Source organism: Pungitius pungitius, chromosome 13 (assembly GCF_949316345.1).
Source record: "Pungitius pungitius chromosome 13, fPunPun2.1, whole genome shotgun sequence".
Lineage (NCBI taxonomy): Eukaryota > Metazoa > Chordata > Actinopteri > Perciformes > Gasterosteidae > Pungitius > Pungitius pungitius.
The window spans coordinates 18119565-18145337 of NC_084912.1; the positions used below are offsets into that span (position 1 = coordinate 18119565).

Below are 25773 nucleotides of genomic sequence, written 5' to 3' on the forward strand. Positions count from 1 at the left end.
AACTTTGAAGGACACCAGACCCTCACGTCATCTTTCAGCTGGTGCTCAATCCACAACCTGAAGAGTCACGTATTTCCATCAGCATCTTTTCTTATTTAAGGTAGCTTAAAATGAGCAGCTGTATGATGGAAAATAAGCATTTTATTGCTTGCAATGATTTTTCAAAGTCAGTCCAACTCGATTACAGCATTGTGTGATGCCCAAAGAAGTTTGAAGATATCTCTGCCGCCATTAAGATGAAACTTTCCTTTAAGTGATCAAGAAAAAATGACCGGCAGCCTATAAACAAAAGGTCCACATTGAGTGTATTGGTGCGGCTGCAGACATTTCCTACGTAGTTCAATCCCATTCCAGCTGTAAGGAAACATGTGGGGATTTAACTAAAAAGGTTACAAAAAGTGTTGTTTCATAAAAGCTGCGACTAAACAAGCAACAGGAACGAGTGAGACATGAGGAGACACTAACAGACACACTGAGTCTCCATCAGGGAGACGAGAATTGGGCCTCGTGGACACACAAGGCACGTCAAAGGTCGCGTTTATTCAAGCTCTACTAGCAGGTCTCCCTCTCCAACAGTCTCCCCTGGCTTACAGTGGACACTTTTAACCTGGAGAAGGCAGAAGGACACACACAGAGTTGCAAATTGAAACTTCCATACAGAGAATATTGTTAATGTCCTTGTAATAATTTAATAGACTGGAGCACCAGTGATTCATGTTGTTACCTTTGCTGGCCTGGCAGCAGTCAAACTGTTCTGCATCTTCATAGCTTCGATCACGCAGATCTCCTGACCCTCTGCAACCTGCACGCGAACACACATACACAATGGGTTATCATTTTTGTAGTTTCTCAGTACATCAAAATATGAATAAAAAGCTCATCACACCAACTACTTTGGCTGCAATAACCTTAGCACACGATCAAACTCATTGTACAACATGTCCCAGAATGCAGTTGCAGATCAGAAGTCTCTCCTGTGGCGTGATTGGATCAGGGTGTATGGGTAGTAAGGTATGAGGTCGGCTTGTTACCGTATCTCCAGGCTTGACGGACACAGCCACCACGGAGCCTGGCATCGGGGAACGCAGCAGGCTGCTGGTGTCTTCTGGAACCTTTTCTGGCATGAAGGAGTTTAAGTGTGCAGCCAACTTGGACAGGACGCGCACCTTAAACTACATACAAACACCAGTATAAGGACCACAGGAGGGAGGCGGCTTGCAAGGGCAATGCTAGGTGCAAAAGAGTTCTCGTTCCATACACGAAGCTCAAAGTGGGGTCATGTAGTTACAGGTCTTACCGACGTGCCCAGGTACTGTAGGACAATCTTTCCTGAAGCATCTCTAGACAGACACTAAAGCCAAAAACAAAACATATCAGCTACTCAGATCTGTTTCGCACTGTGATCTCTGGGGATGTTTTTATAATTCAACCACCTGATTGTGTGTGTGTGTTACCTGTAGCATCCTGGGTGTGCCGTTGATGGTGAGAGGTAGCAGAGGGGAGGCCAGGTTCCACTGTCCATTGACTTCCACCCTTTCTCCATCCACCTCCACCTACAGAAACACAGATCATCGTCACTGCCGCGATGCCTCAGGCTCAGAGACAGGACACCCTGTGATAAATGACATCCCTTTACGTGCCAGACTATTTACTCCTTGTTCACGCTGCTGCTGCTGCAAAGCCTGACACAGAAACAACCCGTCCTACATGCATCCCAGTAATGTCCACCATTTAATCATATATAAACCCACTTTGCTAAACTCAGCCATGTCTCTGTGGGAGCAGCCCACTACGTCATCACAATAAACAGGAGGGAATTGAGCTTTTTGCACTACAAAAAACATGTGGACTGTTATTGACTGAACCAAACCACGCCCTAATGGCTGCAAACACCAGCCTGACAACCATCCAAACTCCGCCCTCATCTCAACACCTGACGTTGGGGTCCTAAACCCCTTTGTTCATGGAAGGACATTATATACTCACAGTATAGACGTCTCCTGATTTGGTCACATCCACATTATGGCGTCCTTCCTCCAGCTCCACACAAAGCTCCCAGTGGCTACAGTCCATAGAAGAGGAAGACACCCTGCAAAACACACACATGATATCATCCGGGGCCCGAGCAGCACAGCCTTCTTGTGGAGGAGAATTTAGTTGAAACTGGGACTCTAAAGAATACGTCTGTCCATCCCAGGAGAGGGATCCTCCTCTGCCCTTCTCCAAAATGTTCCTTCTCTTTTCATTTTTGGGGGAGTTTTTCTTGTGTCAATGCGAGGGGTTCGGCACTGAGGATGCTGCGTGTGCACATACTGTAAAGCGCTTGAGGCAAATATGTCATTTGTGTTTTTGGGCTATACAAAACTATACAAAAAAATGAAATTAATTATTTGAATGACTTATATGTGGCAGTCTGTGGGTGGGTGGAAATGATTCTTTTACTACATTTGACGTCATGTCAAAGCAAAATGGAGACAATATGAACAAGCAAAATCTTGATTATGTGTAATTGGGGAGACTGTGGCTCAGTGGTGAGCAGGGTCGCCTGTTCAATCCCCGGCTCCACTTCTTCAGATCGGTGTCCTTGGACAAAACACCAAATAGGTCCCGTAGCTGTGACTACGCTGTGTGAATGTTAGCTACTGATGGGCGGGTAGCACTGTATGTATACCTCCTCCCATCAGTGTATGAATGGGAGAATGATGACATGTAGAGTATTAGAGATTTCAGTGGTTCAAAGACTAGATGGCTTGAGTGGAAAGTCATCACGTGTCTCAACCAATGAGAGCATTTGGAGGCGGGCTTAAAACTGGTGCAGCGCTTAAGTAAATCAAAACAGAAAAATAGTAAAAAGGTAACAAACTCTTACATGGACATTTGGAAATCTCTTCCAGACAACAGAGTTTATAAAAAAAGTCATTAATAACCTGCAACACTGAAAGTGTGTTTTCTTTCTATCCAGTACAAACATGGACTTCACAAAGTGAGAAGTCCCTGCACAGTAAATCCCAGCTGTGTCCTCAGCGGTGGACCACTTCACTCAAGGGGACAAGCTACTAAACACAGATTATTGATGTACTGTTTATTCTGCTCTCTGATCACAGACACATTATGCAGGTACCTGATTTATAAATAATGCCTATTATGATTGTGGAGGGCAACTTGTTTTCTATAACAATATAGATGAAATAGGCAAATGCCTTTAGTTTAATTTGTTACATTTTAATTAAGCTTAGATATTCAAGAAATATTTTAACGGATACCTTGTAATGGTCATATTGCTGTTAAAAAACGTATTCGTTTTCAAGTATCTCATTATTGAATTTAATCGCAATACAATGGCATTAATTGTGATTACAAATATGAATTGCTGCCTGGCACTCTTTAGTAATCTCTGAGTTTGCTCCCACACAATGTGTATGAAATGTTAAAACACAAACAAACTGCAGCACTAACAAATCGTAGCACTTAAATTGTAACTTAACTATAACATGTTGTGAAATGGCTTATTTGACTTATTTGTTCTTCTGAGTTTGTATCTCTACGGTTGAAATGGACTTATTGTAAGTTGCTTTGGATAAAAGCAAAAGAAATGTGTAATATTTAAAGAAAAGAAAATCACCCAAATTGAATTAACTAATATTGCCATAAAACTGATGTCCTCACCTCAGGTTACCCATGAGCCTCTGGGAACGGAGTTGAGCCGTGATGTAGAGCGCTGCTGCCGTGGCCATCAGCTCCCTGCGTTGGTCGGCCTCCAGCTGGTGACCCTTGAAGCCATCGGGGTAAACCTCCGGCAGGAAGCTGGTGCTGATGTCCCCAGAGATAAATCGGGGGTGGGTGATGATTTCCCGCAGGAGGGGAATGTTGTGGGTCACACCTGGAGGGAGGATCAACAAACCTCTTTACAGAAAGAAAAATAAGCTAATGTCCAATTCAAGTGTCTAAGCCGACATTTATTGTGAAAATCTGTTATGTACCTCTGATAACATAGTTATCCAAAGCGTCCTCCATTCTGGCAAGAGCTTCTGCCCGTGTAGCTCCATAAGTAACCAACTACAGATAGATACCAGAGAGAATGATTAGCCCACAGACCCTTGTGGATTGCTGTTATATATATTTTTGTTCTGACCATCTGTCCCTAAAATAAGGAACACGTTCATAAATCACTGACCTTAGAGATCATGGGATCATAGTAGATACTGATGTCACTTCCTTCCTGGATTCCACTGTCTACACGGACCTGACAGAGCGAGCAGCAGACGAGAAAATATTGGCAAGACATGTAAGTCACTCATGGAGACTTAGCAGAGTGTGTGAGGAGAACATTGTTTGAAAAAGAAATGACAGTAAGAGTGTTACTGCAGGCTGTGGAGAATGTTACTGTTGCCTGTGAAGCTTTTAGAGACAGTCTCTTATTCTGACACTCACACACTTACATTGCTGAGGTTGAGTGGCTCTTGGTATTGAGATAGCCGTCCGATGGAGGGAAGACCGAAAGACTTGTAAGGATCCTATCAAACAGATGAGAACAACAATGGATACAGATTTCACTCACAGTGGTGTCAGTAGCATCAATGATTCTAACAATAACCATAGTACTTTATACTGATGCTTGCTCAATGACATTTTATTTTCTATTCCCATCATTTTATAAAGTGAACTTAGTTACTTATGGCATTTTAATGAATGAATACAGTGGTTTTAATGCACTAAGGGATATTAACATAATAGAAGAGCTGTGGGAATTAAAAATAGATTATGATCCTTGAAAAGAGAAAGTATGACATATTGTGGAACATGTGGGGAACTACAGCTCTGATAGTCCTTGTAACACAAATGAGTGGGAATGTGGGAATTATCTATTTAAATGGAAATAGCAAAAAACTGCTTCCAACTGTAATGTATGTCAATAATACTTAATACAGATAAACACACACAGACATCTTGGACGGACCTCGGCGTAGACTCGACTCTCAATGGCCCAGCCGTTTATTGGGATGTCTTTCTGTTTGTGCTGCAGTTGGTAACCCTTGGCAACCCTGATCATCTGCTCAACCAGGTCCAGGCCAGTAATACACTCTGTAATTGGATGCTCCACCTGGGGTCAAAGGTCAAACACAGAGCACATTTGTAGTGAGCATGTCGAGCGTAAAACTCTGGGAACGCGTACCAGGGAATTTCAGACATGTCTTCATTAGCAGATGGATTGGAATGAAGAATGTTTACAAACTCTGCACTGATGAAGATGTGAATCGTGGCTGAAAGCGCCATAAAAAGCTTGAAAATAGACCAATAGAAGTCAGATCATAGAATACAACTCTAAAAGGTAGCTTTGTTAATTGCTTTGGGCCAGGCTCACCCTGACATGAATGAATGAATGATATGGAGTAAGTGGCTTCAGTAGCTGGAGCCCTGGTCATTATCAGAATAACCCAAACACAGATTAGTATATGTAACAAACACACACACCTGTAATCGTGTGTTCATCTCCAGGAAGTAGAAGTTCTTCTTCGAATCCACCAGGAACTCCACGGTGCCAGCAGAGGAGTACTGCACAGCCTTGGCCAGCTGCACAGCCTGCTCACCCATCGCCCGCCGTGTCTCCGGGTCCAGGAAGGTACTGGAGGGGACAGGACACTCAGCACTACGGCATCTCATTTTCATTTTATCTTCATTTTGCAACAAAAAGCTCTGTTTCTCATTTGTTCTTTAAGTTATTTACATCTTGTAGATTATTTCATTCCACAAAAGGATGGACCTTTTTTTTACTGTAATGTGATTCAACAAACTGCGTTTCCATAACAGAACTGATCCAGGGACATTGAAGAATTATAATTGTTAACTTGCCTGCTACGATCTCAGAGTAACAATCTAGATAAAACATTAATGCTGTGGCAGAGGTAAAAAGCATTAGCTTTATATTTTATTTGATTATAATGATGCTTTTGTTGAGATTTACTAAAATATTTAGCTGCTACTCTGCAAAGGAAATACTGCTGTTAAAAAGCAGCGTATTTAAGTGTGCTATACACTACTTTCAAATCAATTATTGAATTCTGCACATAACAATGCCATCAATCGCAATAAATTATGCAACTAATGGAAATTGAAAAATGTAAGCACTGATTCTGGGCAATACTTTAAATGAATACACTGCTAAAACTAAAACGGAACCCAAAAACATTGTGGTAATTTTTAAGTCTTCTACCGGACCTGGGAGCTTCTTCCACCACCTTCTGGTTCCTCCTCTGAATGGAGCACTCCCTCTCATTTAACCACAAAGCATTACCATGTTTGTCAGCCAGCACCTACAACACAAACAAATATTAAGACAGCACTTTACATTTATTGACATGCATGTCAATGAAGTGCAATGATTGAAACCACGTCCTGATCCCACTCATATCGGTGTTCATGTGTTTTAAACCTGTATCTCAATGTGTCTGGGGTTGTCTATGAACTTCTCAATGAGCAGCCGGTCATCTCCGAAGCTGGATGCTGCCTCCTGGGACGAGAACCGGAAGCCTTCCCTGTAGCACACACACAGACGCTGCATCTGAGACAACGGTTCTACCAAATACAAACTTCACTCCTTCCAGTGCCCTGGAGTATTATACAGCAGACATAGAAACAGGAGGTGTAATTATGACAGCAGTAGATGAGGACTAAGCAGTGAAGCAGCAGGGTTGATAAGGAAGATTCACGAGCCGATGATGGAACTGTAGACATGGCATGGTGGAAAACTAAAGCTATTGAATCAGAAGCATTTACATTAACGGTTAAGTCAAAAATAGGCTACAGGAGAAGTTCTTGTATTCGGTTGTTGTCATTGTACTATCATTTTGAACAGAGAGTTTTGCAGTAGTATCCAAGATCAGCTCTGAATTCTAATGTTACAGTAATGTTAGTGTAAATTGATAGAAAACAAAGGAATACGAAACCTAGTCTCCTCATCATTCCAAGCGATCCTCATTCCTTTCCCGCCACCTCCTGCAGAGGCTTTGATCATCACTGGATAGCCTAGCAACAAAGATACAAGTACCACAACAACTGATATTAATATCAGAGTAGGCTACTAAATGCAAATGAAGCTAGTATCAAACACCTGTAATACCTGCCAATAAAGTTAGAATCCAAAGTTTAAATCTACTTGTAAGGGACATTTATATAATGACACTTTGGGTATTTTAATGAAGTACTATCCTTAAAAGAGTGGTTGGGAAATACATTTCATTGTCACAGAAGAAATGAGAATTGTCAAAATGAGTCAATGAAAGTAACACTTTGTGGGTCTTGCCATTTAATTTCTCCAATTGGGAATTTTATTCATGGTACCATACTTCTGGCACAAACACATGCTCAGTGGAAGGATTTCCAAAGCCTGAAATATGGAAACAAAGCGAGTGTATATGCCTTAGCAGTTCACCATGGAGCCTGTATCAGGTGGCTTCATTCTGGGTTTAGTTTCATGAGTTTGGAATTATTCAAGTGTTTTTTGGGAGGCTATGTGAAGGGCGTACAGCTTTGCACTTGCCACCTCTGATAGTGGAGATTAGCATGACCCATAGAGCTGCAATGTCCACATTCGGCAGAAAAACAAGCTGTAGAAAGCGTGTTAATTTAAAATATCCATTATAAGCGCTCACACATGTAAGTGATGACTCACCAATGTCCTGTGAGATCTTCACAGCTTCCTCAGCAGTCTGTCACACAGAAGGAGGCTTATAGTTACTGATTAACCATTATGGAGCACCATTCTGTCAGGAAAACTTGACGTTTTTAAAATATAAAACTAGCAAAACTGATTGTATAGTGTGGTTTGATTGATCACTCGGGCTCTATAATATTATATCACTGGACTTGCGTAATGCACTAGTCAGTAAACTGTGACTCATCTAGTTTAGGACTCTCATCTCAAGTTATTTGCACACGGTTGGTATTTTCTTACAAATGCATCATTCAAAAATGTAACAACACATCTTATTGTTGAAACCTTTCAAATAATGCATATTAATGGCCACAAAAAAAGGACATTGTACAAAATAATTGCCCATGCAGGATAATTTGCTGTCCTGCATTTGTTCTTGTTGCATACATGCGTTTCTGTGTGTGCACGTACCTTGACGACTCCATCGTACCCTGGGATGACGTTGACCTTCGCAGCCTTAGCGAGCAGTTTGCTCTCAATTTTATCTCCCATGGCCTGGATTGCATGAGTGTCTGGGCCAATGAATTCCACGCCCTCTGCTGCCTAGCAACAAAACCATAATACCATGGAAGTTATTTTATCAGACTTTCAGGACTCAGGAGAAAGTTGTCCTTTAAGCACAAGTTTGATCCCCAGATTGCATGGCCAAGTGTCCTTGGATAAGATATTAAACCCTAATTGCTCCTGAAAGCCGTTACTGGGTCATATGTCCGTATTTGAGTTTCTACTATTGGAATTGAAATTTGAAATTGAAATTTTATCCTGGCAATTTTAAGCAGTAGTTTACTATTTGCTGTCTTACAGCCTGATTGGTCGTCAATATCATCAAGGACAGTTTCATTGTACAGAGAAACCTGTTAAATTATACACCCAATCTTGAGACACGCAGTGATTTCAAGGTCAAAAACTAACTTCTGTTGCTATATCTGTGAAAATAAATACCAGAAAGGATAGCTTTAGTAAATACACTGAACCCCGACTCCATGAAGACCAGAGAAGCAATTCAGTAAATTCCCAACTCTGCATTTGTTTGTCATGTATTTTGATCATTTATTTATTACTTGAATTAATGGAGGAGGATGTGCGCATGGTTGTGTGTGTTTCTCTGTAATATTTACCAGCCGCTTTGCAAACTCTTTGTTTTCGGAGAGAAACCCGTAGCCAGGATGAACCTTTGTGGACAAAAGATGAATGTGATTTGTTTCAGAGGACTTAAAACCAACAGTTTCACCAAACCAAATCTAGCTCACATAATTAGAGGTGTATTCTATGAATAAAGCTGGAGAGAACTATTTAGCGCAACCAATATCTCGCCAGATTGACGAGAGACTACAACCTACCTGTGTGTACACTTAGCAAACCTCTTGACTCAAGTTATCTTATTGAGCGTGTGTATTTCTTTGACCCATTGAGATTAAATATCTCATTTCAGGGGAGACCTGTTTAAGACAGGCAGCAACTTAAGAAACACAAAGTTACGGACAGAAATCACAGAATAAGAGTTCAAAGTTCAAATACTTTAAAGGTTTAGGAGACAGTGACATAACTGGGTTTATTTGAAAAACAGACATATTTGGGATCCTGCTTCCATTTCCTTCGTCTAAGATTTAAAAGCAGTAAGTGATATCAGTTCATTGAATTTGAATCATTGTGCAACATATGAGGATGCAGAGTACACAAAAGCCCTTCATGCATTTCTGTTCTGGACAGCGAGCACAAAGATGTCCTGGGAACGCAAAGAGTTTTGTCCACAACGTTTCTTCATGATGAGGACACACAGGTAGTCTGGAAGTAGACCACGGATCGCCTTATAAATAAAGGTGGACCAATGAGAGAGTCTATGGCTAGCCAAAGCAGGCCATTCTACCCAGGAGTATAACTCTCAGTGGCGAGTCAGAGCTTTACAGGTAGTAATGAAACGCAGTGAAGCATGCAAAGCTGTATCAAGTACACAAGAAGTTTGAGAATCCTTTTTTCACAGTCACATAACGCGGGAGGGTCATGTAAAAGGCTTACAGCTTGTGCTCCAGTCACTCTAATGGCATCCATGATGGCGTCCATGTTCAAGTAGCTCTTACTGGTAGGGGCGGGGCCAACACACACTGCTTCATCGGCCATCTTTACATGAACCTAAACACACACATTCAAGCAGAGGCCGAAGTGACATGAAGACACACAGAACAGGGTCCCATTGGTTGTCTGAGTCACAAAAACAGCCAACATTAATAAACCCAGAGAGTGACTCACAGCACTGGAGTCGACATCACTATGAACAGCTACAGTCCGGATGCCCATCTTGTGACAGGTCTTCATTACCTGATGAAAAAACACAACATGAACTCTAGGATCAATGTCAAATGCAGGGCTCGGATTTGAAAAAAAGCTCCAAAAGTACAGCTTGTGTTCAAAACGTCTTCATGTGCTCAACTTTGAAGACCAGTAACCGTAACATCTCATTCTTACCCTGCAGGCAATCTCTCCTCTGTTGGCAATGAGGATCTTATCAAAGGTCTGTGGGGGGAAACAAGACATCATTGACACACAAGCACCTTCTGTAACCTCTAATCCCTAAATAGGGCATTCTGGGTCAAAAATCAAACCTATGATTACAAATATGGAGCCACATCCTGTTACCTTTTCATTGGGACTGGAGACGGTGGAATACTGAGCGTTACAGTGCAGAGCACAGCATCTGCTCCGGAATGACGCATACTGCAAAACATAAAGAGAGATGCCATTTGAGGCGAATATAATAAAAATTCCCTTAGGGCTGCTGGAAGTGCTATTTGTTAAGGTAAATAAATTCCGTTTCAATGGAATTCAATTTCTCAATTGCTATATCAAAGTAAAATATTCATAAAATATGATGCAAGAACATCAACCTTTATTTTCAACAGATTCAGGCTTGGAAAGGCTTTACTAAAATTGAACAAATAAATAGTTAATCATTCTGCAATCTATAATCCTATTATGTGTTGAAAGACTTGAACACAATGTTTAATGATGATGCATGTTGCTTCAAGTGTGCAAAGACAAGCAGCTCACTGTGCCACAGAGTTCAAGTGTCGGTGTACCATCCAACCAGTGAGCTCATGTCTTATTTGCTCTGGCCTTCCGACCACGTGGAAACGATTTTTTAAGTTTCAGTCAATGTGGAACGGTTGCAGAGCAAAGAAAACATGAGCACACAGATTCCTCTGAAGACGTATTCTATATTACATATTGATATTGCAAAACTATAAAGTGATGTAGCCTTTAACACTAGCTTTCTGCTCCTAGCGATCACATTCACTGTAAAACTGTCACTGTCTTGCTGAACAAAACCTGTAATACATAAATGTATTATAAACATTGCTTGTTGTTAACTCCTCTTGGAAACTTTTTGCCTGATTTGTCTATGTCCGGTAACAGGGATCCATTGTTTTCAACTGATTTCTATCCATTAAGAAGAACCTATCAGCAGATCTTTGAAACATCACACTTCGACACTAACTTCGACACTAACTCTGTGCACTGCTCCACAAACACCTAACAGTTGATATGACCCTTGTGACACACATTCATGCCAAGACCGAAGCAGTGGAGTTTGCACGGAACAACAGGTCGTTTTTAAACCATTGATGTGTTGTTGTTGTTGTTGTTGTTGTGTGGACTCATGTGCACTCCGAGTAGGGACAGAACTTCTTCCATTCAGTGGCCAGGAGCAAAACGACCCTTCGGACTAGTGGCCCCCGAAGGGCTGTGACCTTAAAGCCGACCAGAAAAGGACGTTTCAGTCGCAGACCGGACCCGGTAACTCGGTCACTCGGTAAAACAAAGACTTTTACAGGCAGAGGAATGCGTGAATGTCGAGTTCTGTCGTGTCCCGAGGAAACGCTCGCTTTCATCCACCTGAGAGGAGCACAGCACGTCCGATAAGGACAAAGTCACAGCTGGGTTCACGTTTCTCTCTCTCGCTCTCTCTCAAGGACCGACGTTAAAGAAGGCCGCACAATACTAACGTGACTTACTCCACTACTAACGACTCTAGCAACACGGCTCTAAGTTATTCCTCTCCGGCTCGCCCGAGGAAGCCGTGTGTTTGCTCTCATTAGCTGTGAGATCAGCACACGGCCGACAGTGACGTCATGTCGGCCGTGTGCTGATAGTTAGTCAATAAAGTGCGAGGGCTGCGTGTTCGACGAGCTTCCCGCTCACCTTTACAGATGTCAGCAGTCTGTTGAGTGATGGAGAGAGCCTGTGCGCCGCCATGTTGCCCAACGGTGACGGTCACCGGTACGCGCTGACGTGATGACGTACACTGAAGAGACCTGAGTGGTGGGAGAGGGAGGCGTCAAAGACATTCAAACTGTTGTCTCACAACTTTATTGAAAAGCTTTGTTCGTTATACCGCCAAGAGAAAAATATATTAAAACAAATCGAAGACGGACTTCAAAATTCTTTTACAAGACACAATCACAATCTTGATACATCATACAGGATATATTCATTCATTTAATGAGTAAAGGATCATTTATTTACATCATGCAAAAGAAGGATGAACAACAAAATGTTGTTGTAGTCCAATTGTAAAACCTCAAACACATAAAAACAAGATAAATTACATTAGATTTGATCTTTCTGCTGCTCAAGGCAGACGTCCATCGGCCACGTCTCCCTTTAAAGCCAGAGTGCCAAAGACTGAAGACTTTTCCCTCACATAAAAGTTATTAACAATAAATCTTCAACTCAACTTGTCCTGATGTGCCACTGTAAAGTGCTGCTTGACCTGCGGTCAGCAATGGATCCAGGTCTCTCAAAGGATGTGGGCTCAGCAGCTGTTTTCCTGTATCTTTTTCTCTGTTTTTCTCTGCATGCTGGATGGTGGAGTAGCCTTAGGTCCTAGTTGGGCTTTTCAGCTGTTGATCAATGTATTCTGTCATATGCCTTAGTGATGAACAATAAAGACAAAAACGTAGAGAAATCCATGAGTGTGCAGCTGTGCCACAGCAAGATGTAACAAAAAGACAACAACACTAACACTTTGAACAACATGTTCAAAGCAAAGATTTGGGTTGCTGTGATTGTTCCTCCTACCTGGCTGTGAAAGGATCTCGTCAAAACCCAGTTTCTCTGTAAGATTGGTAAAAAGTACAAATCTGGTGCGTATCTGGGTCCTTTTGGTGCAGAATTTGCCCTGTTTTTTGCTAACTGCAAAGGTTTTTACCTTATTGTCTATAACTGTGGCAAAGTCCCCATCAATCCATCGCTTAGCTTCACTTGCTCCTACTTTGGAGGATTGCGAAGCTTGAGACAAGCCCAGCTGACCGTGTGTCTAAACATCCAATGGGAATAAAACAATATTTATTCATTGTTCCAGACTGTGGTATTGTGAAGGAACTTTTGGTTTAAAGAAAATAGTTATAGATTTCTTATTTATTAAATAAAATGCACTCATTTAAAGTGGTAGACAGCGACTGCTGTTTTTGCGCCTGTATGCACATTTTTGTATCATATATATTTGTAAAAAATAAAATGAATAAACATCTAATGGTGGAAAGAAAATTCAACAGGTTACATGTTTTTCCAAAGAAACCATGCATAAATAATTATCATCCACCAAAATGAACTGTGTAAAATGGAATGTGTGTGTGTGTGTGTCGCCTGCTACATGCCAACTAAGTTCAGATGTATATGCTTTATTTAACACACTTGTTCAGTTTGTTAGTGTATTTGCTGACTAAAGACCGATGAACAGGGTCATCTGGTTTAGTATAAAGTGACTCACTACGCCCTGGTTGAAGATACCTCCTTGTGGAAAATGGGGGATGTTCGAAGTCCACCTTAAACCAACCTATTGATCCGATTCCACCTTCATTTCAAATAATGAATAATAACATGCATAATCTTAGCACCACGCTACTGATATAATTACTTAGCTTGGATTTAGTTGTTGGAAGCAGGGATCCAGCGAGCTAGAGAGCATCCAACTGTTGTGACCAACAGTTGAGTTCCTGCTACAGTAATAGTCCAAAGTCTTTGAGGGTTAATTTGGTCCAAGAAGCATTTGGAAGGGCTGCAGCGGTGCAGCGGTGCGGTGGTTGATACTCTTACCTTAAGAGGGTTGAGGCTTTGTGAGGAGACTGCGTGTTCTTCCTGTGTCAGCAGAGGTTGGAGCTTTCTCCCAGAGACTACAGCAGGTTCACGAGGGACTTTAAACTGCCCTTACAGATGATGCTTGGATCACATTTATGAGCTTCGTTAATAGTCGTGACGGATAAAGGTTTTGAGAATGTCATTTCACTTAAACACAAAAACACTGATATTACTTCATCACATTGGCATGAATGTTTGGTGGGTTTTGTTGGTTGTTCTTATTCACTTGTTCGCGTGATTGTGCTGAAGAAAGATATGTGGAAAGAAGTGGTCCATCTCACTGGAGTTTGTCTCAGCGATCTTCATCCGCTGCGTTGAGTCTATGAACATTTCTTCAGCAACTTTAGAACTGTTGTTATACCCTTCACAGAAAATAACGGTGCTATTCAATAATCAAGAACTCACATAATCTAAATTATTGGGAAAAGATACATTTCAATAAATCAGTTTTGGATAGAGGACTAATTTGAAGGCAACAACATTATTTGGGTACGTTTCAAATGATTAGTATGTATTAGCTGAGAGTTTCTGAGCACTTGTATTTTTAGTGAGAAGTAGCCTGGTGACATTTAGAATGCAGCATCTAACACGATGACAACTCACTCCCAGATCAAACGGATGGATTTTATTCTGCTTTTAGTTTGTGGTTGCATGGCGTCCATGTGTATGTCCACCAGCTCATCCCGAGCAGGATGGTGCATCACTTCTGCTTCCCCGTCTAGCGCAGGACACATATGGACACACAGCCATTCAAACTCACATCTACACCTACAGGCAACTTGTCAGCCCTGAAGGCTGCATGATTGGACCGTGCGAAAACCAGGACATTCTAGCCTTGCCGATTACGTGATAATAATACACTCACATCTAGACTATTGCTGTAGAAGCAAAACTTTAATGACACAATTCTGTCATCAAAGTTATGTTCTGCACACAAACTTCTCGTTAGTAACCCTGAACCACACTGAACGACTTACACTTTTCAAATCACGTGTACACTTTAAAGTCAAATTCCAATTTCATTCAACGGTTTTGTCCTTTGAGCCATAATAATGTACATATCAAAAGGCCTAGTTAAACAGATTTACTTGGATGAGAAAAAAAGATGAACGTTAAAATAATTTACCAAGCTATCCATCACTTTGACCTCATGTACTTGCACCCGCTTTTCACGGTTATTATTATTATTAGATATATTTTGCTTTCAGTACTACGCAAGGTGGATGACCTTTTGAACTTCTTCTTCAGGTAGGTGTTCACATGCCAGGTTCAAATGCAGCTATGTGTGGATTGACTATGTAGTACAAGTCACTCGTACACCATTCCTATTGTAAGCAGAGATTAAACCGTTCTCAAGCTGTAACTCTTCCAACACAATGCATTCTGCGGTGGGACCATTTGATCAAAGGGAAAATACTGGATGCCTTGTGCATCATTTAAAACCGTTTAATGTTAAAGAAATACATGGATGACGTATAGGGTCTTCACTAAATTGCACATGGAGTGTAAACAGATACAAGTGATTAACCCACTTAGAGAGGTCCATAGGGATGAAGTGGATAAGGAGACACTTGATGATCAGTACAAAGAACTGTCTTCAGACTGCAGCTTTACTGCTGGCTACTGTCTGGGATCAGACTGCGAGAAGGGAAAACAAGTAAAGGTCTCAGTTTGCTTCAAACAAAGTGCTCGTCGGATCAGCTGACCACATGTGGAACCCCTTCATTTGGCAGCAGAATTTGGCTGCCGTTTGTATCTGAGGTTATACTAACCAGTTAAACACAAACTGAGGCTGCAGTCAGGTCCACACTCAATCCCTACGTGCGCCTGCTGCTCGGCCGTCATGTGTACAGTGCCATCGTGACCTCAGGGTAACATTAACCACGTTCCCTCAGGGTCAATTGAAATTGCTTTATGTTAGGTAGAGCGCTATGTTTCTGTAGAGAGGTCGTCATGTGTACACACCCTCATACCGAAATTGTCTTACACCAAGCAGAGCAGGAGCCCACCCGCCTGGTCTATCTGTACAACACCCCCTCCCACCCCCCCGGTAGTCCAGGATAGCTCGCTGACACCGATTGGATAACTTGTGGTTTTTTGTGACACTGCAATGATGGGATTCCTCTCGTCCTTTCTGGCCACAGTAATTGATGAGTCTGTTAGGGACCGACTGAAAAAAAAGTCTCCTCCTGATCACAGCCTTCTCCATCTCAGACCCGGTGTGGAACCACAACTCAGCTGGTTCTGGAAATGTACAGCAACTATGACTCCACATCCCTGACAATGTATGTTCCTCAAGTCCAAACTCCCCAGCCCTCCATCCTACGTAACATACTCGTCATCATCACTGGGTTCTGATTTGATGTGGTCTGGGTGAAGTAGAGGAATGTGTGGTGCGGTACTCCTAGTACAGACATACCATTCTTTAATGTTAGACAACTGAGGTAAGGCTGGGTTGACTGAGCGCTGGCTCCTCCGCCGGGTCCTCCCACTCTGCTGCTTCTGGGCCAGCTGACTCTTCAGGCCCGACAGAGAGAGATCCAGAGGCATCGCCATCGGAGACGAGCTCCGCAGAAGCAGCTTGTGGTCAACTCCGCTGGCCGAGCTGATATCCAACGCGTGATTGGACAGAAGAGGAAAAGTAGTGTTCCCGTTGACGAGCGATGGAGAGAGGCGGTTCATTTTGAGGTCGAGGGGCTCCAGGAGAGCCTGCTGAGGTTGTTGCAGTTGATGAGGGATGGAGTCGTACACGTCCTGGGGTTCGGAGGTAGGAGACGACTTGACGTGAACCTTCATGTGTTTGCGCAGGGAGCTGGGGTGGGTGTAGGACTTGGTGCAGCCCAGGGCCTTGCAGTCGTAGGGCTTGGAGGCCGTGTGGACCTGTGAGTGCTTCTTGCGGTCGCTGCTGTTGGCGAAGCGTCGCTCGCAGAACTCGCACTGGAATGGCTTCTCACCTGCAAAACATACACCGCGCTCACTGTTATCACTCGACGAAACGTTAGCAATTAATGGTAGACTGGAAGGGACAGCAACACATACTACGCTTATGGCAGCTTCACCTACGCTGCGTTAAATACATTGTTCTAAGGACATCTTATTCATTGAAAGGGTTTTGGGAGGTTTTTAAAAATACAATTTCAGGATTCTTGAGAAACCTGATAACATTGGTGTATGGGTAAACAATATGGTGTACTGTATGTGATGGAGTTCATCAAGAGAATATATTGCAATATGCTTGTACATAAATAATGATCTTATAAACCCACACATTTATATATACAATGAGAAAGTGTGTCCAAACCTTTGAGTGGTACTCTATTGTATAGACATTGTTCTAAATATATTGGTCAGATGCTCAGTACAAATATAACATTTAGTTATAGTGGTCACTGTGAGATGTTTGTTTGTGGTAATAAAAAGATATTAAAAAAAAGAATCAGATCTACTTTAAACAAACACTGCATTATTTCCCAGCCCTTAAAGGTATACAATATAGCTAAAAATGTACTGACAGAAACATACACTTCATTGGCAGTCTGTGTATGTCTCAGTTTAATTAAATAGCTCTGCAATGGATCCTCAGTTCCAATGGTGCATTTTCTTTGGTATTGATGACATTTTAATGGAGGCTGTAGTTTGGTGGTCCAAATAATACTTAAAAAATAAGGTACTATTACCAACCTGGCAACCGAGACTGGCAACAACTTTAATTGTTGACTTTCACTTGATGTATTAAACATTAGTAAATGACTTAATAACCATAAATGAATCCATTAGTTACAGCGTATGAACCATTCACAAAGGGTGTCAAATTCAGCACAGTCTCACGTTTTAAAATGAGGGGGACTGGTTTTACTTGAAAAGAGGCTCAGGTTATTGTCTGATTCGGGGAGTTGAAACAATAGAACTATGTTTTTATTCAGACTGGAGTAACTATGCACGTCCGTGTCTCTTGTGTACACCAAATCAATTGGTCGGGTACTTGTCCCTTTCTGTCTCACACAATCCAGCTGCTTTGTCCTGCTGCATGTCACCTTGTGTGACTCCTAAGCTGCAGTTCCAACCCATGATTCCTCTAGGAAACAAGGGAGCAATGGAGGCCGGATGTGCTGGGGTACTGCACTGAGCCTACGTAAACATGGAGGGGACTGCTAGCAGCCTGGGATCCTTCCCCGTGTCCCTCGGGGGGGACTCGAGGGCCATAGTGACCGCGTCCCCGCTACGTCCCACTCACACAACCACCAAGCCCTACCAGTGTGCGTGCGCGTGTGGATCTTCAGGTTCTCGGAGCGTGCGAACATCTTGCCGCAGTTGGGAAACGCGCACGAAAACGGCTTCTCCCCGGTGTGCACGCGAATGTGGTTGATGAGTTTGTATTTGGCTTTGAACGCCTTCCCGCCGCGCAGGCACTCGTCCCACATGCAGACGTGACTGAGGCACTCGAAGCCGGCGGCGACGTGCTCGGTGGTGACGTGGTCCACCAGCTCGTGCATGGAGCTGAAAGTTTGCTCGCAGACGGACGTCGCCGTCCGCCCGAGCATCTGCCTCGGAGAACTTCGGTCAATCCATTTGCACACCAGCTCGGTTTTGACGGTGGGGCCTCTGGAGAAGTCCAGCAGGCCGTCCATCCCGCCGCCGGCTGCCCCGTCGGCCGAAGCGGAGAGACTCGTGGTCCTCGGCGGTGAGACGATGCTCGAAGCCCCGGAGTTGTTGTTCCCCAGCGGAGAGACGAGGCCATTGTGCCTGGCCACTACCGCCGTCCGCTTCATGCTCAGCGCGGCGGGCTGCCCCGCTCTGCTCTCCAGCTACGAGCCTCTCTTCCACCCCAAACGAGCCCAATCCAAAGCGGCGAAGCGTTCGCTACCGACCCGCGTCCTTCCTGTGGGTTTCCGTGACGGGGAGCGCGCATGCGGCGGTGTCTTTACCCCCCGCTGTTCGGTATCAGACCCCGAGAGTCACAGCCTCCATGCTTCTATTTACTGTGTGAATGGGGGTGAACGGAGTCGGAGAAATAGAGCGGGCCGCGACCGAACACTGTCTTGGGGCCTCCTTGATTCCTTCCCTTCGTCCTTCCTTTCTTGATTCCTTCTCCTTTTCTTCAACTAATGGAACCCTGAGCTTTATGGTTCAAACAAGCATAAAGCATTCACATCTAGTGAGATAACTCTGTCAGTATTCACAACACAGTGTTCACAACATTTAAATTAGAAGTGAATGAAAGAGAAAATGTATATTATAGACTATATGCATGTGTTTGCATAACCAGAATTGAAATGACTAACATTATTATTTAGTATGTTTGCCAAGACAATTTAAGATTTTCACCAATGTATCTTATTTTCTGTAGTTTTTATAATGATTTGCATCAATTGGGATAATCTGCTTGCCATAAAGTTGCACTACTACATAATTTATCCAAAACTCATCAAACAACAATGTTGGCAGGATTCCTTTCTGTATCATAAATACCAAAACCATCTTTCTTAATAATAACAAAGTGAGCACTGCTCTTTTCACTGAACAACAGCTGTTAATTGATGAACATTATAAAGATAAAAAAGTCATCACATTGTACATTTCACTACACTATAAACGAGTCCTCTGCAGATTCACATTAGGGACGCCTGTAATATACTGTTTTTTAGTGCTGCTACTATAATTTATTTGTACACTTGTGTACTGGATTATATGATAGTAGGATAACTGTTTTTATTAGAAATATAAAGCGTAAATGCCAGAATGTTTATTTACAATGGGTAAAACAAATGCTAATACCCTTCAAATAATATAAATAAATGAAAATATATATACATTAAAGACTACGTTTAGTTTAATACATGTCCTCGAGATAAATACAAATTTGTATTACACCACAGAACTCACAATGTACTGTGATGTATGTGTGTAAAATCTTAGTGACTGACTTAACTAAACTACTGAATGAAAACCGTATAAAAAGCGAAATACTAAATAACTGTCCCAGTCTAGCTGGTTAACAAGTCTTATACGCGTCTAGCTGGTACCTTCATCTCTCATGACGAGTAACTGTAAAACAAACACTTCCTGAGAGTCCTACGAGAGGATGAACCCATTTAAAAGAAGCATTGGGTGTGTAACTGTGGGCTCCTATGCTCCTCACATACATTATTAACATGTTAGTGCACGGGGAAATCCCACGTCATGTTACTGCTCGTGTTACCTCAGTTGTTCATCGTTGTTCCTCTCCCTTTTGATAATTGTCCCGTTTGTGGTCCTGCAGTGAGTTCTGTGAAAGCACAAGTAACAATAAGTGAAGTTACTAACGTTTCATGTTTCCATTGGAATTGTTGATTATCTTTATTTCAGTTTACTTTGCTGGCTGTGCTGTTCGCTAGCTAACCTTTCTTTTTGAGCTCTAGCTTTCTAACATTACAGAGTTTGCTGTATTAAAAACATAATGTAATGAAACATGGATATAAAGTAATACTGGAGACTTAATTCAATTAATTTTATTTTAAATAGCCCAAAATAGCAAATTACAAATTTGCCTCAGAGGGCTTTACAGTTTGTATACATCCACCCTCGCATCGGCACAGGAAAAACTCCCCGAAAAATAAGACCCTTGAATAGGGAAAAACAGGGAGAGACTTTATGGAGAACGGCACAGGAGGATCCCTCTCCGTGGATCTCTAGACTGCGATGGATTTCACGTGTACAGAATGAATGTAGAACTTCTGGTGATAAATGCAACTGTACTTTGGCTCCTTGACCTCCACATGGCTGTGCAGTTTGAATAGCAAAATAAAATAAAAATAAATATTCTATTTACATTCAATTAAAAAAATCTCTAGTGTCATTACAGGCACATACACTTGCAATATACAGTAGGATGTAGATGGATTGTGACTTACTTAACATGTCTAGAGAAGCATATATCAACTATTTCACAGGAAATACTGTATTATGCTGTTAAATTACAGTAGTCTGCTGTTGTGGTTGAATGACAGAATCATCTACTAATTTACAAGCCGGAGACGAACATTTAAACATTTAATTTAACACAGTAATGTGTTACAATACAGCTCTAGCTGTCTGAAAAATGTATATCGTGGCAGTTTGTTGTGTTGTTTAGAAACTTCATTCTGAAAGAATCATCAAGGAGATTTGATAAGTTCCTACTTGACTCCCACCGTTTCCCTTAGTGTCAATCCATTTTAGACTCTGGACAAAGTGCAGGTCAAGATTCTGCTGTTTTGCTTGACAACCGACAGCATACATTAAACTTATTATTCCACTACATAATGATCCAATTATCATAATACAGGGAATACAGGGGTCGCTGTTAATATAAGGTCAGACACCGAAGAGAGAACAGCATTACAGGAGATATGACCCAATACAAGGTATATTCTCAAAACATTAATGATAAAACACTGTCTATTAAGTAACACTTTCAAAATGAATAAATGGAGAATGTGAAGAAAGAGAAACTTTAGAGAAGTCAAAGTGGTTTGCAGTGGATAAAATAAAATAAAAAGTATTTGACATCCGACAATGGATTCTCTTCCAACATCTGAAAATGAGCTTCTGAAGACAATCCAGTGGTGGGTTTTCTTCGGGTGTGTTGTGTATGTTTATTCTCCCGGTGTGTTGTGTATTTTTATTCTCCCAGTGTGTTGTGTATGTTTATTCTCCCGTTGTGTTGTGTATGTTTATTCTCCCGGTGTGTTGTGTATTTTTATTCTCCCGGTGTGTTGTGTATGTTTATTCTCCCGGTGTGTTGTGTATGTTTATTCTCCCGGTGTGTTGTGTATCTTTATTCTCCCGGTGTGTTGTGTATGTTTGTACGCAGGACAGATAAGTGTGGCCCTTCCTCCAGAGAGCGCGTGGCGGTAATGCGCATGAACGCTGGTTGATTTACGCCGTAAAACCGTAGAAGAAGAAAAAGATAAGAAGAAGAAGAAGAAGAAGAAGAAGAAGAAGAAAAAGAAAAAGAAGAAGAGGGGGAAGAGGAGGAGCAAACGCATGGAAACACAGGTCAGCCCCTGTGCATGTAAACACAGCGATGTCAGAGTCTCCGGACGCCCGCAGCCTCCTCTCCGCTTCCTCCCAGCTCAACCTGACGGAGATGGACGCGGTGAGACACTCGTACATGTCCGGGTGTCATGGCGCAGACTAGAGCGACCATGAACTCCCAGCAGCAATATGTCGACAAACCGAGATGGCCCGCAGGGTTCTTTTCTCATGGTCATGTTATTTATCTGTGCTAAAGCAAAACTTAATGCTGTGTTTTACTGTAGAGACTAACAAGACGTTTATGAACGGACTCAAGCTAGTCTATTACAATTTCCTAGTTTGATCACGTGATCCTGGAACACATGATTCCTTAGCCACTGTTGGGGGCGCAGCTGACGGTGTGTTAGTGGGGCGTTCATGTACCGTACTTTGCGTCGTGTTTTTACACTCCCGACAAATGGGGTAATCTTACTAAACGGTTGTTTGCGAGTAAAAATCGAGGATATTGTTTGTTATAAATGGGATGTGATTCATGACACAACTTGATCTTGAACAACATTCGCATGATGGTGATCTTATCTGAGCATGAGGACCACTGTGAAATGACTCTGGACGTCCTTTGCTAAGACCTTCACCAGTTCACAGAGCGGCTGAGGTTGCTCAGGTGAAATCTAGTAGCAATACATGCAGATTGGGTTCATCCACATTGACTCGTCCACTTTGTTTCTTTTCCATTACATACCAGGATGCACATTGTTTTTCTAATCTGTCAAAGCTGATCTTTATACTTGAGTCTTCTCTGTACAGCACATTCTTGCATGCACATTTTCCTTTTCCCTAAAATAACAAAGACACCCAGTCCGCTGTAGGCGGTCTGTTATCCCGTGGGAAAGTTTTTGATAAACATGAAGAAAGCATCAAAAAACAAATAATGCTTTCTATTGCTGTTCTCAGATTGATGATAAGGAGTTTGACATCCCTCAAGTAGACACACCTCCCACACTGGAGAGCATCCTTAATGAGGTAAGTACTCTATCACTACTGCTTTAACGCACAAAGGAGGCTATATTGAATTGGTTGTATAAAATCAAATGCCATCCCAAACTGATTGGAGGTCCTAGCCAAATATGAAGTTGATTTTATTAGCATGGGAAAACTGCTTAGCACTGTTTTGCAGTTGAAATGGGCCTGGATGAAGTTTGGGCCCTCCAGTAAAACAGATTAAAGTTGTTTGTGATATTGAGAAGAACATCTATTAGAAAGAATACGCTGGGTAGGTAGATGGTTCTTACAGACACTAGACACTGTGAGATAACCTTTAACTGAGCTGTATTTGATGTGTTGTCCTTTCCTATTGTTTCACTTGTCTGCAGCTGGAGGATGAGGAGGAACCTTTTGTGTTGGAGGATACCTGCCTGCTGAACACAGACAACATGGATGCTCATTCCTGTGACACCTCCTCTTTGGCCAGCTCTGACAGTGGAGACCCAGCACAACTCAAAAGGCATGCATGTACACACACACACACACACACACACACACACACACACACACACACACACACACACACACACACACACACACACACACACACACACACACACACACACACACACACACACACACACACACACACACACACACACACACAATGCTTCCCCCTTTAGCGTATATTATATGCACAGATTATATTTCATTCATTGGAAATACAATACGTATTCAAGATAGAGATGCACAACAACAGTCCTTTTGGTGCATTGCTTTTTGTATGTACAGGTTAATAACATGGAAACCGTCTTTGTGTGTCCTATGTGTGGACATGTACCTGTGTGAAGGAGGAGGAGGACAGTGGATCTAAATGCCACCGCTCATGGGTCTGTTCTTCGGCACAGCCTGCTGAAGGGCATTTCTGCACAGATCGTTTCAGCTGCTGTAAGAACAACACACACACACACACACATACCCACATAGAGAAAGCGCTTGGTGTTTGATGACGACTTGGATTAAAGCGTTTTAGCCACTATTGGGGGAGGGGCGTCTGTCTGTCCAGCCGTGATGTAATACATGCATCTCAGGAACGTCTGAGGGGAATTTGCCTCAAATGTCCATTAGGATTCAGGATAATCTGAGTAGAAGTTTGATGTCTAATCTCAGAAAACACATTCTTGCCCACAAATTCAACATTCACATTTATGACATAAATGCATTTATGTATTCAAGCACGATAAAAACAATGATATATTTTCCTCAGGACAAAGTTGATGCTGGACTGCCAACTGCTATAGTGAGTATTTTTTTAATAGTAGTCTTAGTGGTTTTGGTAACTCTTTTTGTGACAGTTAGAGCTGATTATTTTTTCTGTGTGTGTCCACCATATTGAAAGTGTATTCATGAAATTGCATTTATCATGTCTATCGCTCGGTCAGTTGTGTAGAAGATGCTACCCTCCGTGCACACATAGCGCTGTAGGCGTGTCCCTGACATCCTGTGATGGTTGCTGTTTTTGTGCAGACAGTGGCAGGTGTGATTGCAGTAGGAACATCGCACGGTCTCGCTCTGGTCTTTGGTGAGTCCAAACTTGATACGTTTGTGCGAAATAGTGGTTGCAGCATCCGAAACTTGTATTCATTTTATTTTGTGTAGCCCAAAATCAGAGGGCTTCACATACTGTACACATGTGTCCTGAAACCCTGACATCAGCACAGGAAAAACCAGACCCAAAAGTATCAGGCTGTAGACCTTCAGTCGACTCGCGTTCGAGGTCCTACGCACATATCTCACAACCAAACAACTTCCGTTCTTCTTGATACACTCAATACACACAACACAGTAGAAAGCTGTGCCACTCCACTCTGCTCCAGATGCTACAAACGGCTGAAGGTATTGAACATGTGGCTCTGCACTGTTGCTCACTTTCCTTCTTGTCGAGCCTCACAGCGCGCACTGAGTGCCCTCTTCAGGGCATGCTTCTTATGAAGGTCCCCGCTGGCCTGACCTGTCTTATGGGAAGACATGGATGTGTCAATCCCCACTGCTTCAAGTGTAGCGTAATCTGCATATATAACTGTGATCACCCACGTTTGTGTGTTGGACTTGTTGGGTCAGCTGATTGCGTCCACGATTGCGTCCACGTCCATGATTCCATTGTGTATGTTCTGTGGGGAAGCAGTGGTAAGTATTTTGTAGGATGATGTTGAGTAACGGAGGTTAACTCACTAAAAGTGTTTCAAAGCTATTTATCTCACTTTGGCACACGTTGGGTTTATTTTAAAAGAACACTTGCCCTACAAAGTGACCATTTGTATATCAGTCACTCACCTTGTGTTACATGATTTTCTTCAAGAATCTCAGATGCTTCCTCGATGAAGAGAGAATCAAGAAAATGAGACAATCTTGACATTTGATGTAGATGGAGGTTGTGTTTTACAACAGCTATCGCTACATATTCTAGTATTACACTGCTTGAGTCTATACACTTGTATGCTAACTTTTTTCCAACACACGCACACTAAATGCTAAAAAGCACACTATTTAGAACACTTCCACATATAGAATCCCAAATGCTTCTTGTCTGTACAAGTGCAAAGTGTGTTAAATAATAACAACATTCAACAGGTAACCGAGGGGTGTTTTTAAGAGTCAAATTACATTAAATGTCATTTAACTGAGACTTTTATCCAAAGCGACTTGCATTGCATTATAACCCACGCGTTACATTTTGCCTGGGGACCAATTGGGGGTTAAGTGTCTTGCTCAGGGACACTTTGACATGGAACATGGGGCAGCTGGGATTCAAACTGCCATCCGTGTGGCTCCCAGCGCTCCACACTACTCCATGCACCCCCATCGCCTGTCAAATATTTTAATCATGCACAAAATGAAGTTTAACTCAACCAAGTGATATGTAACAATGCAGTCTCATTCAATTCAAT

General features: G+C 42.3%; 3 protein-coding genes across 4 annotated transcripts in view; 1 reads left to right on the forward strand and 2 right to left on the reverse strand.

Moving 5' to 3' along the window:
- Positions 1-123: 123 nt before the first annotated feature.
- On the reverse strand, positions 124-12032 carry pcca (propionyl-CoA carboxylase subunit alpha). Its single transcript, XM_037465352.2, has 23 exons — positions 11909-12032; positions 10346-10423; positions 10175-10222; positions 9959-10027; positions 9728-9841; positions 8830-8883; positions 8123-8254; positions 7670-7706; positions 6945-7023; positions 6431-6533; positions 6217-6311; positions 5473-5623; positions 4958-5101; positions 4440-4514; positions 4175-4243; positions 3981-4056; positions 3667-3880; positions 1987-2089; positions 1455-1553; positions 1298-1351; positions 1032-1172; positions 725-802; positions 124-607 (listed from the first exon to the last, which is right to left on the reverse strand). Exons 1-23 carry the CDS (start codon positions 11960-11962, stop codon positions 539-541), a joined length of 2136 nt encoding a protein of 711 aa, XP_037321249.1. The 5' UTR covers positions 11963-12032; the 3' UTR covers positions 124-538.
- A 2424-nt stretch (positions 12033-14456) lies between these two features.
- On the reverse strand, positions 14457-18883 carry zic2b (zic family member 2 (odd-paired homolog, Drosophila) b). The gene is made up of 2 exons (XM_037466444.2): positions 18099-18883; positions 14457-16800 (listed from the first exon to the last, which is right to left on the reverse strand). Exons 1-2 carry the CDS (start codon positions 18613-18615, stop codon positions 16169-16171), a joined length of 1149 nt encoding a protein of 382 aa, XP_037322341.1. The 5' UTR covers positions 18616-18883; the 3' UTR covers positions 14457-16168.
- Positions 18884-21720: 2837 nt separating this feature from the next.
- The window catches only part of vps8 (VPS8 subunit of CORVET complex), a 33541-nt gene continuing 29488 nt past the window's right edge, over positions 21721-25773 (forward strand). Inside the window, exons 1-6 of one of the 2 annotated variants that reach the window (XM_062566607.1) lie at positions 21721-21862; positions 22796-22864; positions 23215-23345; positions 23677-23773; positions 24093-24125; positions 24353-24407. In XM_062566607.1, coding sequence (XP_062422591.1) covers positions 21851-21862; positions 22796-22864; positions 23215-23345; positions 23677-23773; positions 24093-24125; positions 24353-24407 — 397 coding nt within the window. In that variant the 5' untranslated portion in view covers positions 21721-21850. Of the gene's footprint in view, positions 21963-22795; positions 22865-23214; positions 23346-23676; positions 23774-24092; positions 24126-24352; positions 24408-25773 lie in introns of both variants that reach the window. The other variant, XM_037466384.2, reaches the window with a different exon arrangement.

Excerpts from the sequence above, each read along its gene's own strand:
- pcca (XM_037465352.2), bottom strand. The coding sequence starts at position 11,962 with ATGGCGGCGCACAGGCTCTCTCCATCACTCAACAGACTGCTGACATCT. Across the intron at positions 6,312-6,430 it reads CCAGACACATTGAGATACAG|GTGCTGGCTGACAAACATGG; the intron begins GTTTAAAACACA and ends TTTGTGTTGTAG. Across the intron at positions 1,554-1,986 it reads AATCAGGAGACGTCTATACT|GTGGAGGTGGATGGAGAAAG; the intron begins GTGAGTATATAA and ends GTGTTTCTGTAG.
- zic2b (XM_037466444.2), bottom strand. The coding sequence starts at position 18,615 with ATGAAGCGGACGGCGGTAGTGGCCAGGCACAATGGCCTCGTCTCTCCG. Across the intron at positions 16,801-18,098 it reads CCACACGCGCACGCACACTG|GTGAGAAGCCATTCCAGTGC; the intron begins GTAGGGCTTGGT and ends TATGTTTTGCAG.